Source organism: Grammomys surdaster, unplaced genomic scaffold (assembly GCF_004785775.1).
Source record: "Grammomys surdaster isolate TR1022 unplaced genomic scaffold, NIH_TR_1.0 183, whole genome shotgun sequence".
Classification (NCBI taxonomy): Eukaryota; Metazoa; Chordata; class Mammalia; order Rodentia; family Muridae; genus Grammomys; species Grammomys surdaster.
The window spans coordinates 3417585-3441174 of NW_021604628.1; the positions used below are offsets into that span (position 1 = coordinate 3417585).

General features: G+C 51.9%; 1 protein-coding gene across 1 annotated transcript in view; it reads left to right on the forward strand.

Moving 5' to 3' along the window:
* The first annotated feature begins 5487 nt into the window (after positions 1 to 5487).
* Agpat3 (1-acylglycerol-3-phosphate O-acyltransferase 3) overlaps positions 5488 to 23590 on the forward strand; it is a 29608-nt gene continuing 11505 nt past the window's right edge. The window contains exons 1-6 of the mRNA XM_028767874.1: positions 5488 to 5843; positions 15294 to 15520; positions 18249 to 18418; positions 19065 to 19226; positions 20364 to 20517; positions 21264 to 21366. Of these exons, the coding sequence (XP_028623707.1) occupies positions 15343 to 15520; positions 18249 to 18418; positions 19065 to 19226; positions 20364 to 20517; positions 21264 to 21366 (767 nt within the window). The 5' untranslated portion in view covers positions 5488 to 5843; positions 15294 to 15342. The remainder of the gene's footprint in view (positions 5844 to 15293; positions 15521 to 18248; positions 18419 to 19064; positions 19227 to 20363; positions 20518 to 21263; positions 21367 to 23590) is intronic.

The following is a 23590-nucleotide window of genomic DNA, read 5'->3' on the forward strand; positions in this document are numbered from 1 at the left end:
ACCAACTCTGAATTTTATTATCATGCTCAAAAGTCCCTTGTGGCCATGTGCAATGTATTCTTTGGTAGAGGTGGGCCGTACAATCCTTAATGTTTTACAGACTCCCGCCGCTTCTTTGTAAGCAGACAACACTTTTCTAGAGAGGCAGACCTTAGAAAAGGCACTGGTGTTTTGTAGGCTGAGGATAAAGGTATCAGTCGGTTTTGACAATTAGTGCCATATTTATTTAACCATCAACCCAGATTATAGGTGGGATGAGAGTCCTGTGTAACCAGTTAAATCTTGTAAATAGACTTAACTATTTCCTCAGTAAGGGTACATTTCACAACCATGCAATTTAGCAGGTAAGCCTTTGCCCTAGTTACAGTTGCTATGGCTGTGGTGAAACACCACAACCAAAAGCAAGTTGGAAAGGAATGGGCTTATTTGGCTCACACGTCCATAGTCAGAACAGGAACTCACAAAGGGCAGGAACCTGGAGGCAGGAGCTGATGCAGAGGCCGTGGAGGGGTGCTGCTGACTGGCATGTTCCTCATGACTTGCTCAGCCTGCTTTCTTATAGAACCCAGGGCCACCAGCCCAGGGATGGCCCCGCCCACCATGGCCTGGGCCCTCCCCCATCAGTCATTAGTTATGAAAATCCTCTATGGCTTGCCTGAAGTTTAATCTTAGGCATTTTCTCAACTGAAGCTCCCTCCTCTCTGATGATTCTAGCTTATGTCAAGTTGACATAAAACTAGCTAAACAGGGACTAGAGAGATGGCTCAGAGGTTAAGAGCACTGACTGCTCTTCCAGAGGTCCTGAGTTCAATTCCCAGCAACCACATGGTGGCTCACAACCATCTGTAATGGGATCTGATGCCCTCTTCTGGTGTGTCTGAAGACAGAGACAGTGTACTCACATACATACAATAAATAAAAGTCTTAAAAAAAAAAAAGGAAAAGCTAGCTAAACAGCCTCCAAGTTGTTGAATATTCTTTTAAAAAAAAACATTTACTTATTTTGCATGTGGAGTAAAGTCGATCATGTGCCATGCTGCACATGTGGAGGTAAGAGGGCAATTAGGAGTTGGTTTTCACCTTACCCGTTGTTGACGCAGGGTCTCTTACTGCTGTCACTGAGCGGTGTATACCAGGCTACCCCGTCCGTGAGGTCCTGGTGGGTTCTCTTGTCTCCCCCACCCGTCCCACAGTGAGTCCTGAGATGGCACATGGGCGTTTTATGTGTGTTCCAGGGCTCAGACTCAGGTGTTTTTGTTTGCATGGCAAGTATTTTTTATCCATTGAGCTGTCTCCCAGCTCCAATATTCCTTGTAGACTTTCCCACTGTCACGGGGTAGCTATCTAGCGAGAGAAACCCTTGGCCAATGGGAGAACATACAGACATTGGGATAAAATCTAGCCTCAGAGCTTTAAGTGACTGACTGTATCAGTAAATAAAAATAAATAAATAAATAAATAAATAAATAAAAAATCCTTGTTCCATAAGCCAGACTTTCTAGAAACATTACGGAGAGCAGACCAACATTCGAGGAGGCCTGGGGGCTGAGATGGTGCGGTGGCGTACAGCATTTCCAAGGCCACTGTGAAAGCGGAGCCAGGTCTAAGCTCTGTGTGTGATGGAGCACATGAGTGTCATCTGGAAACCTCAAGATGAGGCTGGAAGCCGGGCGATGGTACAAACGCCTGTAATCCCAGCACTCGGGAGGCAGAGGCAGGCGGATTTCTGAGTTCGAGGCCAGCCTGGTCTACAGAGTGAGTTCAGGACAGCCAGGGCTACACAGAGAAACCCTGTCTCAAAAAACCCAAGGTGTGGGGAGTGGGGTGGAGGGAGTAACAGGTCAGTAAGTTTTAAATGACTTTTTTTCTTTAGTTTTTTTTTTAAGTTGTGTCTTATGTTTGTCCAAGAGAAGGACCTTGAACACACTGTGTTATAAGGGCTAATAACTGTCAAAACTCATCCTAAAGCTGGGCAGTGGTGGCACACATCTTTAATCCCAGCAATCAGGAGGCAGAGGCAAGTGGATCTCTGTGAGTTCGAGGCCAGCCTGGTCTGCAGAGTGAGTTCCAGGACAGCCAGGGCTACACAGAGAAACCCTGTCTCGAAAAACAAGAACAAAAAAGCTATCCTAAAATCTATAGACATCATATATTAGGCGTGCTAAGAGTAATAAGTTTAGCACAATTTTAAAAATTTAAAATGAGCTGGGTGTGGTGGCACACGCCTTTAATCCCAGGATTCAGGAGGCAGAGGCAGGCAGATCTCTGTGAATTTGATGTTAGCCTGGTCTACACAGTGAGTTCCAGGATTGTCAGAGCTACATATTGAGACCCTGTTATGAAACAACCAAACAAACAATAAAATAAAAGTAAATAAATGACTGCAAATTTTGCCAGTTACTTTTAAGAACTTTAGGGGAAGATTGGGTTTTGCTCTGAATAAAGCAACCACAGTCAAATAAGCACCCTGCACATATACAACACAGAGTGAGCTCCTTAGAGAAACAACGTAGCAAGCTGGCATCTCTGGCTCTTCAGCTGTGAGAAGGGCCTGACCCGAAGGGAAAAGACCAAAGATGAAGCCTGGTAGGGAGAATTAGATGTTGATTCACCTGTAAGGCTACTCGGTCAGATGGAGCCTTACACTTGAAATGCTAGTGGAGAAACGCTTTCTCTCTTCTCTTTGTACTATTCTAAAAACTAGTTCAGAATAAGCCAGTGGCCCATCCACCCAGTCTAGGGAGCTCTCAGCCCCAGAAAGAGCGCATCAACACCACCGAGGAGGCTACTGGGACAGCCGTGCTGGAACCTGGCTCTAATCCATGTTACCCCTCCTAGGACCATGGAGCATCCTCGAGCCCCACGTTTAGACGCCCAGAACTGTCCACGAGCAACACAGCTTTTAGCTCAAGGAGATAGGAGTTTATTCTGGAGCCAAATACGAGTGACCAAGGCCCAGGAACACAGACTCAGGGTACCCCCAAATACCTTATCCCAGTGTAGTAACAGCTATATCACGGTACCCACAAATACTACATCCCAGTGTAGTAACAGCTACATGAAATTTTTATAATAACAGAACAAAAAAACGTCATACACTAAGATAGTATTAAAATACCTTGGTGGAAACATCTGGTAGATTGTTACAGCAAGATGGGAAGCCTCTGATGTAGGCCTCAGATGCCGTCTGATGCCATTCATAGCCCTCAATTGGTGGGAATTAGGAGACTCAGTACATTCCGAAAGGATTTGCCTCAGTCATAAAAATGTTACGTCAAACACAGAGGTGGGCAATGAATATCTCTTTAGAGGACTGAAGATAGCCCGGGGTAATTTAGTGCTGGACCTGTAAGATTCCATCTCTCTACAACCACAGAAACGTAAGAGATAAGGAAACAGCTCTGATGGTTCAGGCTGCCTTGTGAGTCAGTAGTGTGGCTCATGCTCTTTTTTCCTGGGAATGTTGGTTCACAGAAATTTCTGTCTGAGTGTGGGGGTGGGTGTCACTGCCATGCGCACAGAGTCTTGCTGGGGAAGTGCTGGCTTCAGTGGAAAATGGCAGTTGTATCTGGAGACAAACCACCGGAGTGACAAAAGTTGGTGTCAGCTGCTATTTCCAGACACGAGGTCTGGCTCGCCTGCCATGCCAGTTGTATGCGGCCACTGTAGCTTAGAACCTCACTAGGAAGTCCTGCTGTGCTGGTTGGTTAGCTTGAAGAGTGTCAGTCTAGGGGCAGAGGGCAGAGGCAGCACCTTTGCCAAGAATGTTCAAGGTCCTGGATTCCTTCCCCAGCACCACAAAGAAAAAAACAGTGCGCTCAGTGCCGTCGTCCCCTCCTCTTCTCCACAGATGGCGTGGTGAGCTACGGGCATCAATACTGTCTTTCTGTTTCCTTCTTTCTTTTTCGTTTTGAGACAGGGTCTCTCTACATAGCCCTGGCTGTTCTGGAACTCACTACATAGACCAGGCTGACCTCACAGAGACCCACCTGCCTCTCCCTTCCAAGTGCTGGAACTAAAGGTGAACACCATCACACCCAACTGTCCTTCAGTTCTTTAATATTTCATAATTGTGGAAGTAACTCCTTCATGCCATAAAAAAATATGAAAAGCAGAAATGTGCCCCAAGCACTATTGCTCCAGAAGCTAGGATGGATAGCTAATGTCTTCCAGGAGAGGGGTCTCAGACCAACCAGTAGGGTTTGGCGGCTACATGTCCCAGGAGGTGGCGTGCTGTGGCTATGGTGGCTGACCTGTCATGGGACACTGTGACTGTGCCTTCAACACTCAGTCTCCCTCTTCAGGGGTCTTCATTGTGCCTTTCTTGGGCCAAGTGCATGCCTGCGATGGCCGTCTCTGAAATTACTTAGACTCCAACGGTATGTGAGGTAGGTGTCTTCAGGATTAGGGTTGTAAACGTCCTGGTAGCTCCCAAAGGCTGTAGACTGGTGGATTGTTATTGCCTCGATTGACCTGAGAGCCAGGTGCTTGGCTTCAGGCAACAGACTAGTTGAGCCTGGGTTGTGTGCTGGGCCCAGAATTGAGGAAAGCCCGAGTGCTGGGCCCAGAATTGAGGAAAGCCCGAGTCTGTCAGCCCCTTAGCCCCAGGGTTAAGGAACCGGGCCTTGGCTGGTTCCCTGACAGGGAAGGCTATGAGTCCCTGTGTGACCCTGTCTACTGCATGCCGGGGGAGCAGTGGACTGTGAGTCTGAGTGTCAAGGCTTTCTCGAAGCCGGTCGCCATCCTGCCTTCCTGGCAGCTCTCAGGCCACACTGTGTGACCCCAGGAAGCCCTGGTTCTAGGTGCTCCTCCACACTCAGTGTGCCAACTGGAAAATCTCTCCCCCTCCCCTCAAGCTGCCGTTGATCACACCTACAGGGCTGGCACCAGCTAAACTTGGGGTGCACTGGTGAGAAGTGCCTCCACCCCCTCAGGAGAAGAACCAGTCCTCAGCCCAGGTACGCCCCTGCCTCCAGCCTTGTCGCTGGGTGGCCAGCAGGGAGGTTCATTTCGTCTTCTGGATTGAGGTTCCTGCTCAGCTTTGATCTCGGGCTCCCCCCTCATCAGACAGAGCCTAGGCCCCCTCTCCGTCTCTGTGTTGCTTTGCTGTATGTATTCACCGCCCCCCATCAGCGGATACTGGGTCATTCCGTTATTGCTCTGTAATCCTGGGCTGCGCCTGTGGCCCTTAATCCACAGAGGAAGGGACTGTTGTCCCCGCCCAGTACAGAGAGGCAGGTGAGCCTGCAGAGGGCTAAGGGAAGGGATCATGGGAAAGACCCTACCCTGTGTGCGGTGGTCTGGCCCAGCTGCAGCTGCTTCCTGTTCTTGGTGAAATCAGGCAGAGTTCCCAGGTCAGAGGACTGATTTGTACTTACAGAGGAGGCCCTGAGAGCACGGCCTTCCTGTGAGCCCCCATGTGTGACATGGGTCCACCCAGCAGCTTCCTGTGGTTGGGGACTATAGCATCGCTTGAGGCTGGGCCCTGTGGAGCAGTGGGGCGGTAAGGCTGCCGAGAGGGTGGGTAATCTGGCCTGGTCAATTCAGCTGCTGGGAGCTTTCTTTCCTGCACGCTGCTTTCCTGCCCCCTCCATAAGCCCGGCCACTCTCATGTGCCAAGTGTGAACATGAGCTGGCCACACAGCCAGCCCTGACGTTTCACCCACTTGGCAGAATGGCTATTTTTGTACTCTGGGACATAGCTGAGTGGTCACTATACTATCCCCACTCCTGCCAGCAGAGTCCTGTTGCCCTGCTGTGGGAGGGGGCTACAGACTCCCCCAGCCAGGACCCCAGCCATCTAAAATCCAGAGCCCAGGGAGAGAAGGAAAGCAGAAGCGCGGGTAAGGAGCCAGGGTGCCCTGGAGTCCCTGCCGGGACTGGGAGGGCAAAAGGAAGCCCCGATGGAGATCCTGCTTCCTGCTGGGACGGAAGCGCAGGGACGGGCTCAGAGTGGCTTTAAGGGCACTGACCCTGCTGACCTAGATTCCCTGGTCACTGGGTAGAAAGAGCCTCGTATCTCCAGACGTAGAAAGCCAGGCTCATCCCTCAACTCCAAGAAGGTTGTATAGGTTCCCAGGCAGCCAGCCAAGTTGGGCGGCCTGATGGGGCACCTTGACCTTGAGGGGTGGAGTTACTAGGATAAGTTTTAGACCAAAACTCGAATTTGGTGTAAAGTTCGGGGACAGGAGAGAAAAGGACATACATAAGAAGATAACAGTTGCCGGGCGTGGAGAGAGGAGAATTTAGGTATGAATTTACATGTTTTTCTCATAGATGAGCTCTTCAGAATAGGCCTCCATCCTGAAAGGTCTACCTGCTTCTATCGAGGTCTGAGCCAGCCCCTCCCAGAGGGTCTCAGGGCAAAAGGCCAGGTCACTTATACCACTTAGTCCTTGGTGCCCCAACCCCTGTGGCAGTGTTAGGTGCTTTAAAGGATACATGAGGAGGGGTGTCAAGGTGGCAGGTGCAGTGGCCACTGCAGCAATACAGGTCCCAGGGAGGGGTGAAGGGTACCCAAGAGAGAGCAGCCCAAGATCGTCTGTGAGGATGGCCACAGGATACTGCCTGAGCTGTAGCAGTTGCACGATCAGAGAAGTGTGACCTTGCTGCTTGTTGAGGGTCGCCTCTGTCCTCCTCATATGTCATTTCTATGCCCCACTGCCTGGATTCGTATTTTAGAAACTCTCTCTTACTTCAAACACATCTACCGAGATTTTCTGAGTTTATATTCAGACATGGAGCTCAAATATTTGACTGCTGAGAGCATGACCCCAGTGCATGGGAGAACATGGGTCCCTTTCTAGCCTTCCATGGTTACCTTGCAGGCCAGTCTTCTCTGTAGCTGCAGGTCCCAGGTGGTAACACCCCACTGCTGTGTGCCCTGTGAAGGCTGAGGTGGTCGTTCTGAGACCTACTTAGTTTGTTGCTTTTGAATCTCCGCCTTTCTGAAAATCTAGTTTACATGCATGAAATACGGGGCCAGTTTGTTGCAAATGTGACGATGCCCTTGTGCCTGACCAAGGTCTGTTAAAGGCCTGCAGAGTGCCTGCACCTCTGGGTTTGCCCAGGAGAGCTGCTCTCAGGAGGACTCTCCAGTGTCTCTGGGTCATCTAGGGAGCCTGGGGCAGGACAGGGACATTGCAGAGAAAAGCAGTGGAGGAGGTGCCTGAAGGCACTGGGACACCAACTCCACCCAGCTGAGCCGCTCTGGACCTGCCCTTGGCCCCACCTATCTCTCTCCTTGGCAAACAGTACCTTTCTTCTGATTCTTCTGGTTGGTGGTCCTGGGACCTCAGGCTTCTGACAGGATGAAGATGATAGTCTGCACATTACAGGTGCCTGGGCTTTGTCCTGAGGGAAGGAGCGGCAAGCCCTCCCCTGTCCAGGAAAAGCTAGAATTCAACTCTACCAGCTTCCTGTGAGCGACAGTTGCATTATATAAGAGCAATTGCCATCGTGTGCATGTGTGTGAGGTCACTGTCATGTGTGTGCGTGAGGGCACGAGTGTGCATATGCATTGTGTGGCTATTCATGAATATGTTAGACATGAGCATACACATATACGTACATATGTATGACTACACCTGTGTGCATTATGCATATATATGTCCTGCTCATTTGTGTACTATACATGTGTGTGTGTGCGCGCACGCACATGCGTGCATGTGTGTGTATGCGTGCGTGCGTGCGTGTGTGTGTGTGTGTGTGTGTATGTGTGTGTGTGCGTGCGTGCGTGTAAGTGCACCTGCATTATGCAAAACATGTATGCCTTAGAGCATGGTAGTCTGCCCTGGCCCTGGGTGGTGTCCTGGGGTAAGAGACACAGCCACGCCTGTGAGCCCGGTCCTGTCACAGGCCCATTGTGGAGTCATCAGGCCTGGGAGCTTTGTGCCTCCCTCTCCTTCCCTTCCCACCATCGCCTCTGCTCAGGCCAGGGCAGTCACCAGAAACACCCTGGAGGCCGTAAAGATTCAGGAGCTGGGGACTTGGGGTGAGTGAGGGTCCTGGAAGTTTTCATTTGCTCTCATGCTTGGTGGCACTGGGGCCTGATAAGTCACTGGAGTTGTGTCTGCTGCCCCTACTGTCTACTTCTCTGACTCCCTGTCCTTCCTCATTCTTTAGAAACAGTCTGGGCCATTAGGACTCAACGGCAGTCATCCATCCTATACTCAAAGCACCAAGGTGGGGGTGTGTCTTCCCTCTGGTCCCTTGTCTCCTCTAAGAGGGAAGGGCTCCAGGCCATGCTGGCACTTGTATAAATGGCTTTGCAGCCCCTATGCAGTGGCCAAAGAGACCAAATGGATTACTGTGTCTTGAATGTGCATTCCTAGCTCAGAGGGGAAGAGGAGCTAAGAGTTGTGTTTATCTCCTTCCCTGGGACAGCAAAAAACTTGCCTGCCCTCTCCCTCTCCCTCTCCCTCTCCCTCTCCCTCTCCCTCTCCCTCTCCGTCTCTCTCTTTTTCCCTCCTTCTCTCCCCCACCTCTCCCACTATCTAGAACTGGTTTACATGTTCCCCTGGGTACCTGTTTCAGGAGGAGAGGGGTGTGGCCTTATGGTTTGGTATTGGGTTGGGGCTCTGTTCTCAGCATACAGGAATATATGCTGCTGCAGTGTAGCATGGAGACTTGCTTGGGGACCCAGCTTCAAGGTGCTATTAGCTAACCATGGATGATTCTGGTGCCAAAAAGCAGGGTTCTGTCAGGAGTTGGAGGGGCTAGTGTGTGACATTTAATTGTACCTTCAAATCCATTAGTCAAGACAATGAAATGCTCTAATATTCCCACAAACTCAGCCATGGTTTTATGGTTACTTTTTAAAATTTGTCTAAATCCCGTAGAAACACAAGTCCACTGGAGCCCAGAACACCTGTGTAGCATGCTGTGTGAACAACCTGACATTCATGGCCTGTGGCTGTGCTCCCGCACAGACAACCCGAGGCTGCGGACCATGGCTGGGGGTTGCCTGCTCTCAGTACAAGAGGTGTGGGATTGTGTCCTGTTCCTGGAGGCCCCTTGAGCCTGTGTTCTTGGTCTGTGAACGATGTGGTGCAGACTGTCCTGGTGGTGACAGGCTTCATAAGTGTGGCACCTGTAGGGCTGTTCTCTCCTGCCTTTTCTGAGTCACCTGGCTTTTCTGTCCTGGTGGCGTGTCCTATGAGCTGTGGAGTCAGTTTGTTCTAAGGTGGTGGGGGATCTTTGGATAGCGTAATTAGGCTTCGGTAGTATTTATAAACAGCTTATGTATTGGAAAGGCTTATGGTGTGCCTAAGCAATCTAAGACCATCCACTTCACCGAGGCTCCGTGGGTCAGCAGTTTCATCTGGGCTTAGCTAGGTGCTTCTGGTCCCCCTGGAATAGTTCTCGTTCACTGACAGATGCCCCAAGGTTGTGGTCTGGTGACCTGGGCTGGTTGGGCTCGATAGACATGGGTCAGTAAATGGACCCACACATCCTCAATTAATGGCCAGAGGTCATAGCAGGTTGCAAGGTCTCTGGAGGCAACCCTGGAAGTCATAAATGCCATCGCCACCCAGGCAGCCAGCCCAGGTCCTGAGCCAGAGGTCAGTGCATATCTGAGAAGCAGCAGTGTGGACTGACTCAGGACATACACACAGAGGTGGCCTGCTGCTCAATGCCTGGTGGCTTAGTCAGTTGGATTTTCTGTTTCAGCCACACTGTTCAGTGTAACATGTTTGTGCATTGTGTGTGCACAGCTATAGACTGTGTCCTGTAGCCTGGACACATGAAGGGCTGGTATATCTTCATCTGTCTGGGCACTAGCACTTGCGAGCCTATACCCTACTTGCTGTAGAGGAAGCCTTTAGCCCTGGGGCTTCTAGCTCCCCACTTTCTGCCTGCCTAAAAGGCAACATGGCCACAGGGGCATGCTCGTGAGTCATCAGAGGTGCCGGACCCTGGTAGATACCCCGGTAACCAACCGAATGGCAGCAACCAGGTTGAGCGAAGCTACCAGGACCCAGTGCCGCCAGAAGCTTACAACCTCTCCAGCATCTTGAACTGTGTTGTGCTTCCTCTCCTCAATACCCCTGTCCTCTTGCTGTGTGTGACAGTACTGGCCACCTGGAGCAAATGATGCTGACAGCGCCTTCTCCTTCACCACAGTTAGACACCTTTCCTCACAGGCTGGTGAAACTGGGCGGCCGGGCAAGGTCCCACACTATCTCCCAGCATCCCTAGAGGCCATGTCTGCGGCTGAATTTGCCTAAGGACTGGTTTGCTCTTTGATTGCGTTTATTTCATATCCACTGTGGTTAAACACCCTAAGGAACAGGTTCTATCTGGATGGTGAGGTATAGGCCTGTCCACAGCGACACTCTACAACTTTACAGTGCAGCCGTCTCCGTCAGCTGCCACCAGCACTCAGTCTGCCCCAAGTCCCTCCCAATCCCTTCTCACCAGGGACCACCGCCCTGAGCACTCTGCTTTTCCACACCCACTTGACCACTCAGAAAGGTTTGGGCATTATATTTTAAATCTTGGCTGATTATGGATAGTGAATATTGCACCTGAATTAAGACAGCTTGAGATGCTTACTATCCCGTCTCTGCTGCCGCACGTCCTCTTACTCATTCCTGTTAATAATTCTCCTCCAGCATCTGCTGATTCTGGACCAGCTCAGTTCACTGCTTACAAAAGATGGGATGGGAGGGTATGCAGGGAATGTTCTTGGCCCAGCCCCTCACACAGCCTGCTCCTGCTACACAGCCAGGCGTTGGTAGGGAAGTGACCATGAGTGAATGGGAGGGAGAGAGGACAGTGACAGCCGTGTTATCCTGTAAGCTGGAATTTGATCACCGAAACCCACATGCTGGCTGGCATCTTCCTTGTGACCGAGTCTCCACAAACACCTCATTTTCCATATTTCGGAGTCTTCCCTTTGCCAGTCCACCTGCTAAATGCCAGCCACACTCTCTGAGAGACTCTTTCCCCTCAGCCAGGCAGTGTGAAGTGTGGGGAGGTTAGGCACTGAGAGACAGATATGAAAGCATTCTGGGAGGTAGTCCCCAGGGAAGCAGGGCAGAGGGACCAAGGATGATGGAGAGGTTTGCAGAGGATGGGGACTGAGTGTAAGCAGGAAGTTGGCTATGGGAAGAGGGACCAACAGGTTTCCCAGATCTCAGATTAGGGAGCCTGAAACCTGTGTGTTGTGTGAGAGATGTATGACTCTGCAGGCCTTGGGTTGCACTGTTCAGTTTAGGGATCCAGAACTCTGGAGACAAGACCCATAGTTTGGCTCAGTTGCTGGCAGAGCTGGTGCCTCTTCGCCTGGCTTGTGCCTTCATTCCTTCTCCACTGAGCACATGGGTGATCAGCTCAGAAACAAGAACACTTACCTTCATCACCCTGTAGAGCCCTCGTCTCTAAGTACTGTTGCATTCTGAGGTGCTAGGGGTTTACCGCTGGCGGTGACTCAGTTCAGTCCTAGTGAGGAGACAGTCAGGGCAGAGCATCAGGTAAGGCCCTCCTTGTGTGTGGTTGATGGGCTCAGCATCCAGATGATGATGATGCCTGAGCCCCAGATAGCTCAGGCCAAGACTGAGGGTTCCTTTAGGTCACAGTTAACTAAGGAAGGGTCCTTCTTCTTGGTGAGTGGTATCCATGGAAAGGGAGTCTGGCTCAGGGTCCTGGACCTCCCCCAGGGACCTCCTTTTGGGAGTAGCATCTCTCCAGTTTCTGGTTCCCAGCTATGGTAACATCTGAGGGTTTGAGTAAGACCCCTACAAGGACACACTTAGAGTGATGCTGGTGCTGATACTGACTGTGGCTAACCCTGTTATCAGCACAGATTGGCTGAGCCACGGCTTCCTCCTCCCCAACTGGTAAGCACTGTGCCCATTCTTTGGAAGCCAAGGCTGGCTTGTCTCTCACCTACCACCTTCTGACCCAGGAAGGTGCTAGTTCTGGCAGGCTGTGGAGTGCCATGGTGAAACTCGGGAAGTAACGGAGTCACTTTCAGGGGCAAGATGTTCTAATGCCAGGCTGGCCTCGAGAGCACACTAGACCCAGCTAGACGAGGGTTATGGGAAAGCCCAGGAAAGCACCTGTGAGCTCTAGATACCGCCCTGTCCACCAGCTGTCCGTCATTTGGGCTCCAGAAACCATTTCTATGCTTTTACTCGCATCCAGTCTTCAAAAGTCACATGGAGATCAAAAATGACACCAGTGCCCAGAGATCAGGATGGGGCCAGACACCAGGGCAGGAATATCCAAGGAGATTGAGAGGGCCATGGGAGAAAGAGATTGTGAGTCTGACAGGGCCATCCCACTGCAGGACAAAAGGGCAGGCTCACAGATGACATGTCTCATGGTCAGGGTCAGCCTACTCTCAAGCCTCCCCTGCACAGACTGTGGTAATTAGCTGACACTGTGCTCTGATGTCAAGGATGGCTAGTGTCACCACTCCCCTGGTGGTGGAGCATTGGGCATCTCCTATTAGCTCCTATTAGCTGCCCATCAGCCCTGTGCAGTCTTCTTAGCCAAAAACATTGAACCCAAAGTGACCGTGAGGAAGTGTCCCCTTGAGGTGGTGGGGTGTACTCTCAGATGGCTGTGTAGACCTCAAAGTTGTCAGGATCAGATGCATGGTAAAAAACCAACCAACCAACCAACCAACCAACCAACCCAAGATGTAGCCCTAAGAAGTGCTCTGAGGTGTCTTCAGGCTACAGCTGGTGTCCCGTGCTGCTGCCGTGGGATCCAAGCTCCTGTTGTGATCACGGCTTTGCAAGTAGGTGGTCCTGGTGAACAGGACAGCTTGTGTGCGGTTCTGAGGTCTGAGATGCCTCATCTCTGGGCCTGTGTGCCAGAAGTGTCCAGGGGAGGCTAAAATGGTCCGCAGTGTCGCTGGGACAGTAGGTCACCGTGATCAATAAAACGCTCTCAGGCATCATTTCAAGCCAAAGAGACTCTTGGTGTGCAGCCTGGTGATAAAATCCTGCTGCAAAACCACAGTGGAAACGCACATCCAGGGAGCAGGCAGAGAGGCTGTGAAGCAGCCACGGGGATGCCGGAGCTCCAGGCTGCTCTGCGGTTGGATTTATAAGATTAAAGCTCCACTTTTCAAAGTCGTGTTTGACAGCACGCCAGTATACACGCTGCACATTTAAACTGGGGTTGGAAATGTAGGTGTCAACTTGAAACGGTCCGAGGACACAAGATTTTTTAAAACTTGCTGGGCAGGGTGGTGCATGTCTTAAGCTCCAACACGCTGGAGGCAAAGGCGGGCAGATCTTTATGAGTTCTAGGCTAGCCAGGGCTACATAGTGAGACCCTGCCTTAAAAAAAAAAAAAGACTTAATTTGAAGGCACCTGGAGCAACACGGTGGTCAGTGAGCGCAGGCCTTTCCATACTTCCCTGCTCTGATGACTAGAAACTTTGTAGCCAAGAGCAAAGCAGAGCAGGAGTTGGCATGAAGGTTGAGTCGCATTCCTGTGGACAGCACTGAAGTAAAAAAAAAAAAAAAAAAGCAATAAGGAAAGAAATGGGGTGTAGTCAGCATTGAGGAAGCAGATCCCGTGCCTGTCACTGGGGCTTTTGAGGACTAGAGAGTGACGACCGAGGTCATGCTATGCAGCAGACACCTGTCAGATGGCCTTGTGGGACACTGTGTTAGACAAGTCTGTGTGGGTGATGAGGCTATGAAGCTATATGAGATTTCCTGGGCTATCGAGTAGAGCAGTGGTCTTGGTGCCTGAGCTGAGCTCCAGGCTAGCATTTGGCTAAGTCCATCTGCCCTCTTCAGGTTTGGCTAGACACAGGGATACCAGAGATCCAGAGGTGAATGTGGTAGGTAGCCATAGGGACAGAATACTGAGGTGGCATAGGCTCGCCACGAGTTCCACACAAGCTCTCTAGTTCAGGCTCCTGCAGGGAGAGCAGGAGGCCTCCTCTACTGTGCGACACAGGAGACGGTCACGCGAGCAGGATGCTCAGCGAAAGCTGTCCTCACAGCCTGAGCAGGAACAGGTGGGGATGGTTATCAGGGAGGGGCAGCTGAGGACTTAGCAGTGGACACCAGCGCTGCTGTGGCACAGCAGCAGAGCCAAGCTCAGAAGCCTGAAGCCAGCCCATCTGTGCCATCCTATGCCTTGGAAAAGAAGCAAAGCCAAGCTATCGGAACAGTGATGGGCACAGCCAGGGCCTGAGGTGGGACCAGCCTGCATGGCTCAGTCTGCGTAGTGGTGGCTGCCTGGTTATTGAGTCTTGCCACCCAAAGCTGAGTCCATAGTGACTATATGTAAGACCTCAATGAGGTTCGATCTTAACAAATCATAGTCTGTCCCTGGCCCCTGGCTGTGGGATTGGAAGTATGCCATGGAGTCTGGGCATCTCCTTTGAAAGCCGCAAAGCTACTGGGTGGGGCACAGAATAGAGCCCCTGACCTGAGCATGAACGTGGGGTGCTAAGGGCTGTTGCTTCGCCTGGGGCTGCTGGATCAGAGCTGTCACAGCCAGGGTAGTGTCATGTGATGGCTGTGGAGGCCCTCAGCCAACTTACATATTCAGGTCTATGCGGTTCTGTCCTGTATGGCATAGGAAGGAACTTTGAGGTCCCTGAGGTTGATACCTGGTCCCTGCAGGCCCTGGCCTTGGAACATGAGTATAGACTTCAGTCAACACTGAAATCTCCTCCTCCTGGCCCTTTGAGTAGGCTATTCAGCCCTCCTGTGCTCTGAGTCACTCACCTGTTACACACGGTCCTAACAGCATCAACATTGTGGGATTTCATGACTGTTGACAAATTGTGACTAGACATGTTTGTTAGCCCCTGGAGCACAGCTGTGTCTCAGCAGGGTTCCTGTCGTCTCTGTTCTGTTTTTGCCCTCATCCTTCTATTGCTGGTTTAACAAATCACTTCAGAGCCCGGTGACTTAGCCAAGTAGTCTGGGATTCCCTTTTAGTCACAGTTAAGCTGCTATAGGCTTTGATCACCTGGAGACCTGGTCACGGAGGTCCCCTATACAGGATTGGGTCTAGTCTCCTTCACAAGAGTGTGACCTGCTATGTCTATGTCCCTAGTGCATGGTAGCTGGCCATCTTGCTAATAGCACAGCCTCAGAAAGCCACTGTGTACATATATGTGTGTGTGGTGTTCGTGTGTGAGGTTTGCATGAGATGCCCAGTGTTTGTTCCTCAGTTTTCCAGGGACAGCCTCTCCCTGTCAGGCACAACGCATCTCCTACCCACGCCCTGAATGAGGACCATGCTGTCCAGGCCACAAGCCTATGCCTGTCTCTGCACACACTGACCACTGCACCCTGTGTTTCTAGGACGGCTGTTCTCAGTGAAGGACCGTGCGGCCGCCCCTGAGCAGCGACCATGGGCCTGCTTGCCTACCTGAAGACCCAGTTCGTGGTGCACCTGCTCATCGGCTTCGTCTTCGTGGTGAGCGGGTTGGTTATCAACTTCACCCAGCTGTGCACGCTGGCCCTCTGGCCCATCAGCAAGCACCTATACCGCCGCATCAACTGCCGCCTGGCCTACTCGCTCTGGAGCCGTAAGTGTCCCCGCTCATGAGGGCATTGTGCAGGGGCTTGCGGGGGGGTGGGGGTGGGAGCGGAGGAGCGGGAGAGCTCGTTCCAGGGCTCTCAAGAGGCAGTAAGGACAGGGCCACACCTGACACTCCATCCCAGAACAGAGCTAGGTGCAGCTCAGGCTCCCTGAGGTCACACCCTTCCAGGGCCATGTGAATAGGTGTTCAGAGTGACGTTACTAGGCTCAACCACGTGATATTTCCATCTCAGGCTGTGTGACTCACAGAAAAGGAGGGTCTAACACAGCGCTGTAAGTGCCTTCAAACCAGCAGAAGCAAGGTAAAAACAGGCTCAGCGATCTGAGACCCGGCCACCAGCACACAGTACTGAGTGTCCCTATTCACCTTGCAGGGCGCAGTTAAAAACAAGGTGCCCCTTAGTCACGAGTATGTGAGTGCTACCTACCCGTCAGAAGGTACTAGCACACGAGAGCACATATATATGCGAAATCTTCTCCACGCCTACACGGCAGACAGCCACTTACTCCCACCCTACACACTGTGGGAGGGCCCTGACCTGGATTCAGCTACCTGCAGTTTACATGATGCCAGCTTGACTCAGTTGCCGCACAGGATAAGAACACAGCCTCGAGAGGATGCATGGGCATCCTCACCTTTATATGGGCCCAAAGCTAACCATGTATTCTTGTGGATGCTAGCCCTGGCTGTATCCCTTCCTCAGTGTGCCCACACAGACACCAAGAATGAGTAGCCTTTCTGTACCAGAGAACCCTCTTCCAAATGCAGTTCTAAGTGCAAAAAAGGCAGATACACAAAGAAGTGTTCAGTCCACTGCTGTGTCTACCTGGCTGTTGCAGCAGAGGCATGGACAGAGGCAGGAAAGGACAGCAGTGCCCCAGGGAATGGGTGCAAGATGGTGTGTATTACACCCACAGGCGAGGGCACGTGCCATCTCACAGGGAAGTGTGTCTTTGGATTCTGCACCTTTGTCCCCTCCTTCCCTAGGAGCCAGTGACTCCAGTCTGCCTGATCCCCCTCCTCAGCTTGACTCAAAAGGTGACAGCCGTTGCACAGAGAGCAAACTATAAACCCCACATGTGCAACATGACTTGGTGGCGAGACCACTCCAGTGTTGACAGATAAAAGCTAAACTATAGACTTCCACATCTGGTGCTACTCTGACGCCAAACCAGCACACACACCAACTCCTGAAAGAGAAGGGAACAGAGCCCCTCAGCCATCGTGAGAGATGTGCTAGAAGGTCAGATGTGCCCCTGTCAGGCTTCCTGACCACGCCCTGAGAGGGGCAGAGAAGCCAGTTACCATCAGCCTGGCCTCAAGCAGACCTAGGAGAGTACACGACCACCCAAGAGCATGTCCTTGGGGACTCTCTGGGTCCCCGGACCTCAGGACATCCTTCTGTGTTGTGACTGGGTAATAGCCTGTGCTGGACTGGAGGACAATGACTGTCACCACTGTCTGGTGGCAGAGCCACCCCTGTGTGTGTTCTCTTGTGGACACATGTGTGGCTCTCAGGTACACATATGGGATGCCCTTCAGGCCACGTTCTAATATGTTTGGAAAACATTAAGGACCCCACCTTTGCAGTATTCAAAAGCAGCTACACCATTTGGCACCCCTCTTGGGACTATGTGAGAGTTTCTGTATTCCCCCCCCCCCCCCAGGGCCTCACCATACTTTGTGGACTCCATGTTTGAGGCTGGCAGCATGTCCTGGCACCATCCCCAAGGAACAGTTCTTTTCAGGGGACCCTGGGGCTCTCTCATGGAGCAGTGGCCAGAGCCAGAAGTCTGGTGCTTTCTGCCACCATCCTGCATGTGACAATTATATCCTGGTCCACCCACCTCAGATGCCTGGCCATAGTCCTTCCACTGCAGACCATGACATGCATGCAGGATGCCTGCCCTCATGTGCTTCCTGCCAGAACTCATTTATATTCAAACTTTATGCTGAACAAATACACACAAAGCTCTTCCCATGGAACCTTCTGGCCCTGACCTTATGAAGGTGAACATGCAGAGGAACCAGGCAATGTCACGGTCTTGCCTTATCCTGGATCTGTCATGGTCCGTGAGTTTCAGGCAGGTGGAGGCTGAGTTCTGAGTTCTAGGGACCTTCCTCATTCTTGTGGAGATGCTGCAGTCAGCTGCTGAGTACCCTCTGAGCTCCTGGCCACGGGGCCCCTTGTGCCTTGGGACATCCTACAGCCTCTTGGGCAGCAGTAGATCTCATATGAGCTCTTCCACAGGCCTGGAGTGGGCAAGACTGAATATGGACCGTAGTTTACACCAGATGTCCGTTTTATCTTTGCTCTCCAACTGTGAATTGCATAGTCCCACAGGCATTCTCTTCCCTGTCATCCAGGACACAGCTCCATCCTTCCACTCAAGCAAGCTAGTGGTCACTTGACGAGATGGTGTCCAGTCTCATCCAAAGTGACTTGGTGGCTGAACACTGAGGCAGCGTGACCCAGTTAGATCTGCAGGGCCCTGCGTCTTCCATTCGCTCTCACCAGCTTCCATTACACAAAATAGCTACGGCTTGGGAAAGCTTACAAACACGGGCCCTCCAGACTCACTTCTAGATGGAAGCGGAGATGGAAGTGGGTCTGATTCTGGTCTCGAAGAGCCTGCGGAAAACTGGGGCGGGGATGGGGCTGGAGCAGGGCCCTGGGCAAGCATCTCCCAGTGCTGACCCCACCCTCCCGCAGAGCTGGTCATGCTCCTGGAGTGGTGGTCCTGCACGGAGTGCACTCTCTTCACCGACCAGGCCACCGTGGACCACTTTGGGAAGGAGCACGTGGTTGTCATCCTCAACCACAACTTCGAGATCGACTTCCTTTGTGGGTGGACCATGTGCGAGCGGTTTGGCGTGCTGGGGGTGAGCAGTGGGGTCAGGGAGGGGCTGGGTGTGTGGTGGCTTAGTGGGGCCCCAGGAGGAGACCTGGTAGCAGAGTCCCCGAGACTCTAGAGGCTTGTTCCTTAGAGGTCTCTTGGCTTGGCCCCTTCTCATTGGGCAGAATGGCTGATGGAGGTGGTGGTGGGGTGTGTTACCATGTGGTCTCTTCTGTAGTTTCCTGCCTGCTCTGGGGACTCAATGTGACTTCATTTCTTGTCACTACCTTTCACCATCCAGAGGCTCCCTCTCAAGGCTAACTGAATAATTGGTTAGCTGAGTGGTCTGAGGTGAATTTAAACCACACTACGAGAGCCAGGGAGTTCAGTGCAACCAAAGCTCCTAAGCAGGAAAATGGGGGTCAGGAAGGGGCCTGGAACTGAGGTGCTGCTATCCACTGTGTCGTGGTACACCTGCCATGCCACCAAGGCTTGGCTTCTGAGTAGTTTCTGGGGTGGCCCCCCGTGTACTTAAGAGATACCAATCGAAGGATCACTCAGTCCTAAGCCGGGGGTCCCGTTTATAGCAAATGATTTGAGGCAGGGGAAGCAAAGCCGGAGCCCCTGGTGTGTCTGGGAGGGCTTCTGGCTGGCCCTCCCACCTCTGATGGGTGCCTCCGGTCTCCCTGCAGAGCTCCAAGGTGCTGGCTAAGAGGGAGCTGCTGTATGTGCCGCTCATCGGCTGGACGTGGTACTTCCTAGAGATCGTATTCTGCAAACGGAAGTGGGAAGAAGACCGGGACACTGTCATAGAGGGACTGAGGCGCTTGGCTAACTACCCAGAGTACATGTGGGTGAGTGTGCTCCTCCTGGACCACGAGGTGGCAGTGATTGTGGATGCAACTCAGTTCTTCCATGTACCAGGGCCCAAGTTAAAACCTCTGGCTAGGGAAGTAGCTCATTTGGTAAAGTGCCTGCCACACAAGTGTCAGGACCTGAGTTTGAGTCCCCAGAACCCAAACAGAAAAGGCAGGCTATGGTGAGCATACCAAGAATCCCAGCACTGGGGAAGCCGAGGCACATAGACCTCTGAGGCTCACTGGCTGGCCAGCCTAACTTACTTGGCAAGCTCCGGGCCATCAGGAGCCCCTGTCTCAAAAAACAAGGTGGGCAGTGCTTGAGGAACCGTACCCAGGGTGGACCTCTAGCTTATACACACACTCACACACATACATACACACACACGCACGCACACACACATGCACACACACATACGCACAATGTGCACACACATAACACAAAATGCACACACATTTGCATACACACACATACACACGCCCACACACATCCACATGCACATACACACAACATACACACATGTACACACATGCACACACACACCCACCCCTACACACCTGTGCACACAAATGCCCATGATACCATCCCAGATTTGCAGATTTGGGCCTCGTTCCCAGGACATAGCTTCTGCCTGTCCCCGCTGTTGCAAGCCCAGCTTTGGCACACACCCTCCTAGGGTGCAGGCGGTGGGAGAGCCGTCCTGAGTGGTATTTCTCATCCCTCTTCTTGTCTACTCTCGGAAACCTGGCTTCTCAGTTCCCGTCTCTCACACCATGCTCAGGGACAGCAGACATTTTCTGTTTTCTGGTCAGAGACTGCTGCCCAGAGGCACCTTCAGGCTCCTCTTCTTCTGGAGAATTCTTTCAGGAAAACTGTTCCGATTGCGCTCATCTGTGTGACTGGAGTGCAGATTGCAGCCCTAAAATAAGATAGCATTTCAACGACACGATGCTTACCGCTGGATGAGTCTGTGCTTCTGTCTCTCTGCCTCCAGTAGTGTGTGCTATGCGGCTGTGTCGGGGGAGGCCTGGAATGTTACAGGCCTTGAATGGCAGGGCTCTGGCTCCGTCCCGGCTGTCCTGGAATAACCAACCCTCTGGCCTCTCCCTACCCTATGTTCATTCTGCACCTAGTTTCTCCTGTACTGCGAAGGGACACGCTTCACAGAGACCAAGCATCGCATCAGCATGGAGGTGGCTGCCTCCAAGGGGCTGCCCCCACTCAAGTACCACCTGCTGCCCCGGACCAAGGGTTTTACCACGGCAGTCCAGTGCCTCCGGGGGACAGGTAGGAGACTGGGAGCCATGGTGACAGGCTGGAGTCCATCACTGCTGGCTAGGCAGGCCACTGTGCGAAGCAAGAAGTTAAATGGGGCTGGGGCTGGGGCTTGCCTTGAATATACGTGGGGGTCCTATGTTCCGGCACCCCATAAACCAGGCATTGGGGAATTTTCTGCAGTCACAATACTCAAGAGATGGAATTAGGATCAGAAGATCATTTTTGGCTGTGTAAATTCAAGGTCATTCCCAGAAACATAGTTTGAGGCCAGCCTGGACAAATGAGACTTTATTTCAAAAAGAAAAAAAAAAGCTTTCTTTAAGTAGAATATAGAATATAAAAATGTAAAATATACCAGAAGCATGGTAGAATGGCAGAGATCAGATTGACCTGTTGTAAGACCTGCGATCTCTTTGGGGGTGATAAAATGCTACTTAGTGGCAAACTGTCCAGTAGTAACATTCAAATAAAGCAAGACATTGTAAAGGAGAATGGCAGAGCAGAGACACCTGGTTCCCCTGGAAGGGTTTACATAAGCCACAGAAAGGAGCCAAGAACCCTGGGAGGAGGGAGCCACCAGCAGAAAGGGTCTGAGCACTTAGCAGCCCGCTGGGAGTGAAGATCATCACCCCATGCTCTGCGGCGTTGAGGGGCAGACCCAGGTATAAGGGTGCCTTTTCTGTTTGGTGGTGACGTCACTGCTGTAGAGTGTTTCCCGTAATCCATCGCTCACTGGTCCTGTCTCCTCCCCTCAGTTGCAGCTATCTATGACGTGACCCTGAACTTCAGAGGGAGCAAGAACCCATCTCTGCTGGGGATCCTGTATGGAAAGAAGTACGAGGCAGACATGTGTGTGAGGTGAGTGTCTGTCACGGGGCTGTCAGGACTCCTGAGGGGGTGGGGGCACGCAGCAAGGCAGCCTGGCAGCCCTGGAGTCCCCTGGCCAGTGTGAGGGTTGTTTCTTGTCTGTCTCTTCAGTCTCAGTGGACACCTCTGCACACATGTCCCCGAGGAAAGCTCTATCCCGACCCTGGCTCTGGCCAGAGTCAGTTGGTCTCCTAAGCAGCAGTCACACATCTGGTGAACTTAACACACTAACCTTTGAGCTCTTGCTTTGAGCTAGTGACATGGGACATCCTGCAGAGCCCCTGCTGGAGAGGCAGTGTCACCAGGTGGCTCTGATCTGGCTCGGTAACTTCTAGACAGTGGGCTGGGCATCCATAGGAAGCTCTGAACAGGGAAGGCCTTGCCTACTCTTCAAAGCGCAGGTGATGGTGCCTGCAGGGCTTGTTTCGATATCTTCTGTGATGCAGCCAGTGTCAGAATCCGGAAGGCACAGCTGAGACCTCTCACACAGAGGCAGCCTGTCTTCTAGAACACAAAGTCACAGTTAGACAGGATGGATAGAGTCTGTGTCTCAGTGTTGGCTGAGGACCATAGCTGAGGTGAAGTTCACCTCTCTGCCTCCTGAGGAAACGGTTCACCCAAAATTGGTTTTATTCCATGCCTGTGATTGATTCTTCTGAGTGAACTTGAGCTCATATTGGTTTACAAGTTACACTGTGAGGGGACTTCCAGAAATAAGGTTGTGGACATAAGCTGTAGTGAGAATTCTGGAATTTGAGGTTCTTTTAAAAGCACAAATATTATAAGAATATGTTTTCATTTTAATCCCAGGTGTGGTGATGTGGGGCTGCCTTGGACTGTCTGCAGCATCTGACTGTGATTTGCCTAGTGCTCTAGCAGAGGCACAGTTTTGCCAGCTGCAGATAGTTCCTGTGACTGGGTGGGGTCTGGAATTCTGGGGACCTTTCAGAAGGTATATAAATGTTAGGACCCTGAGAGCTAGGGTTAGTTGTTGTTAGTCGTTTAAGGGGGTTGGTTGCTGTTTGTTAATAGTCATGCTCAAAGAAGAAACAAAACAGAAGAAATCAGATGCAGGGATCTCTCTGTCCCTTCTATCCTTTCTCTCCTATCTAGTGATGGGGATAAAACAGGGGGGAGGGATGAAGGGTGGGAAAAGAAGAACCCACAAAGAAGCAAAGACAGCCGTAATGAACAGTAAGCTTGTGGGCCTTGTCCTCCTGACTTTGTAAGCAGCAGGGTGACTGGGGATTCAGGACAGTCTTGGGAGCTCAGCCTGTGTTGGAGGCAACAAGTGAGCCTAGGGTCTTCTCCTTCATATCGCTCAGCTTCCAGCAAGGAAGTTGACCCCAGGGCACCGCGGTGATTAGTTTTGAGCCTTAGGTGGTTTCCAGGTGCATTGGTTAGCTTCCTATCACGGTAACACACACCTGAGATAGTTAACTTACAAAGAAGAAGACACTTTGTTTAGACTCAGGCTTTTTGACAGTTTCAGTCTACAATTGAATTTCTGTGCTTTGGTCTAGTGTAGGGTCAGCACGCTATGGCAGGAACACACCCAGGGCTGAACACAGCAATCATCTCATCAGCCCGTTGGCTAAAGATGGAGGGCTGGATTCCTGACCCCTCAGAGACAGCCATGACCTAGCACCTCCCACTGGGCCATGATCTTTTTTTTTGGGGGGGGGGTTCGAGACAGGGTTTCTCTGTGTAGCCCTGGCTGTCCTGGAACTCACTCTGTAGACCAGGCTAGCCTCAAACTCAGAAATCCGCCTGTCTCTGCCTCCCAAGTGCTGGGATTAAAGGCGTGCGCCACCACCACCCAGCAATACATGATCTTTGAGAGATGATGGAGAACAAAAGAAAAACTTTAAGGTAGATGACAATGACTGAGAATCCAGCTATGTTCAAAAGTGAGCCCCCCTCAGAGGCCAGTCATGCTGCTGTCCCTGGCTTAACTGCCCCAGGTCAGAGCCAGACTGTGGCAGGGCGGCCAGATCCCTCCCATCCAGCTGCTCAGCCACCCATCAAGCTGAAGTGGCTCCCCCACCCCCGCGCATGGGCACCCAGCTGTGACAAGGGAGGCCTCCTCTCTCTGCCCTTCCCTCTGTGATATGCTGATTCCGTAGAGACGTTCAGCTGCATTTCAGCGGACAGCTTCGAGCTCGCAGATGCCTTGGCTGGTATGTGCTCTTGAGCACGGACTTTGTCCAAGTGT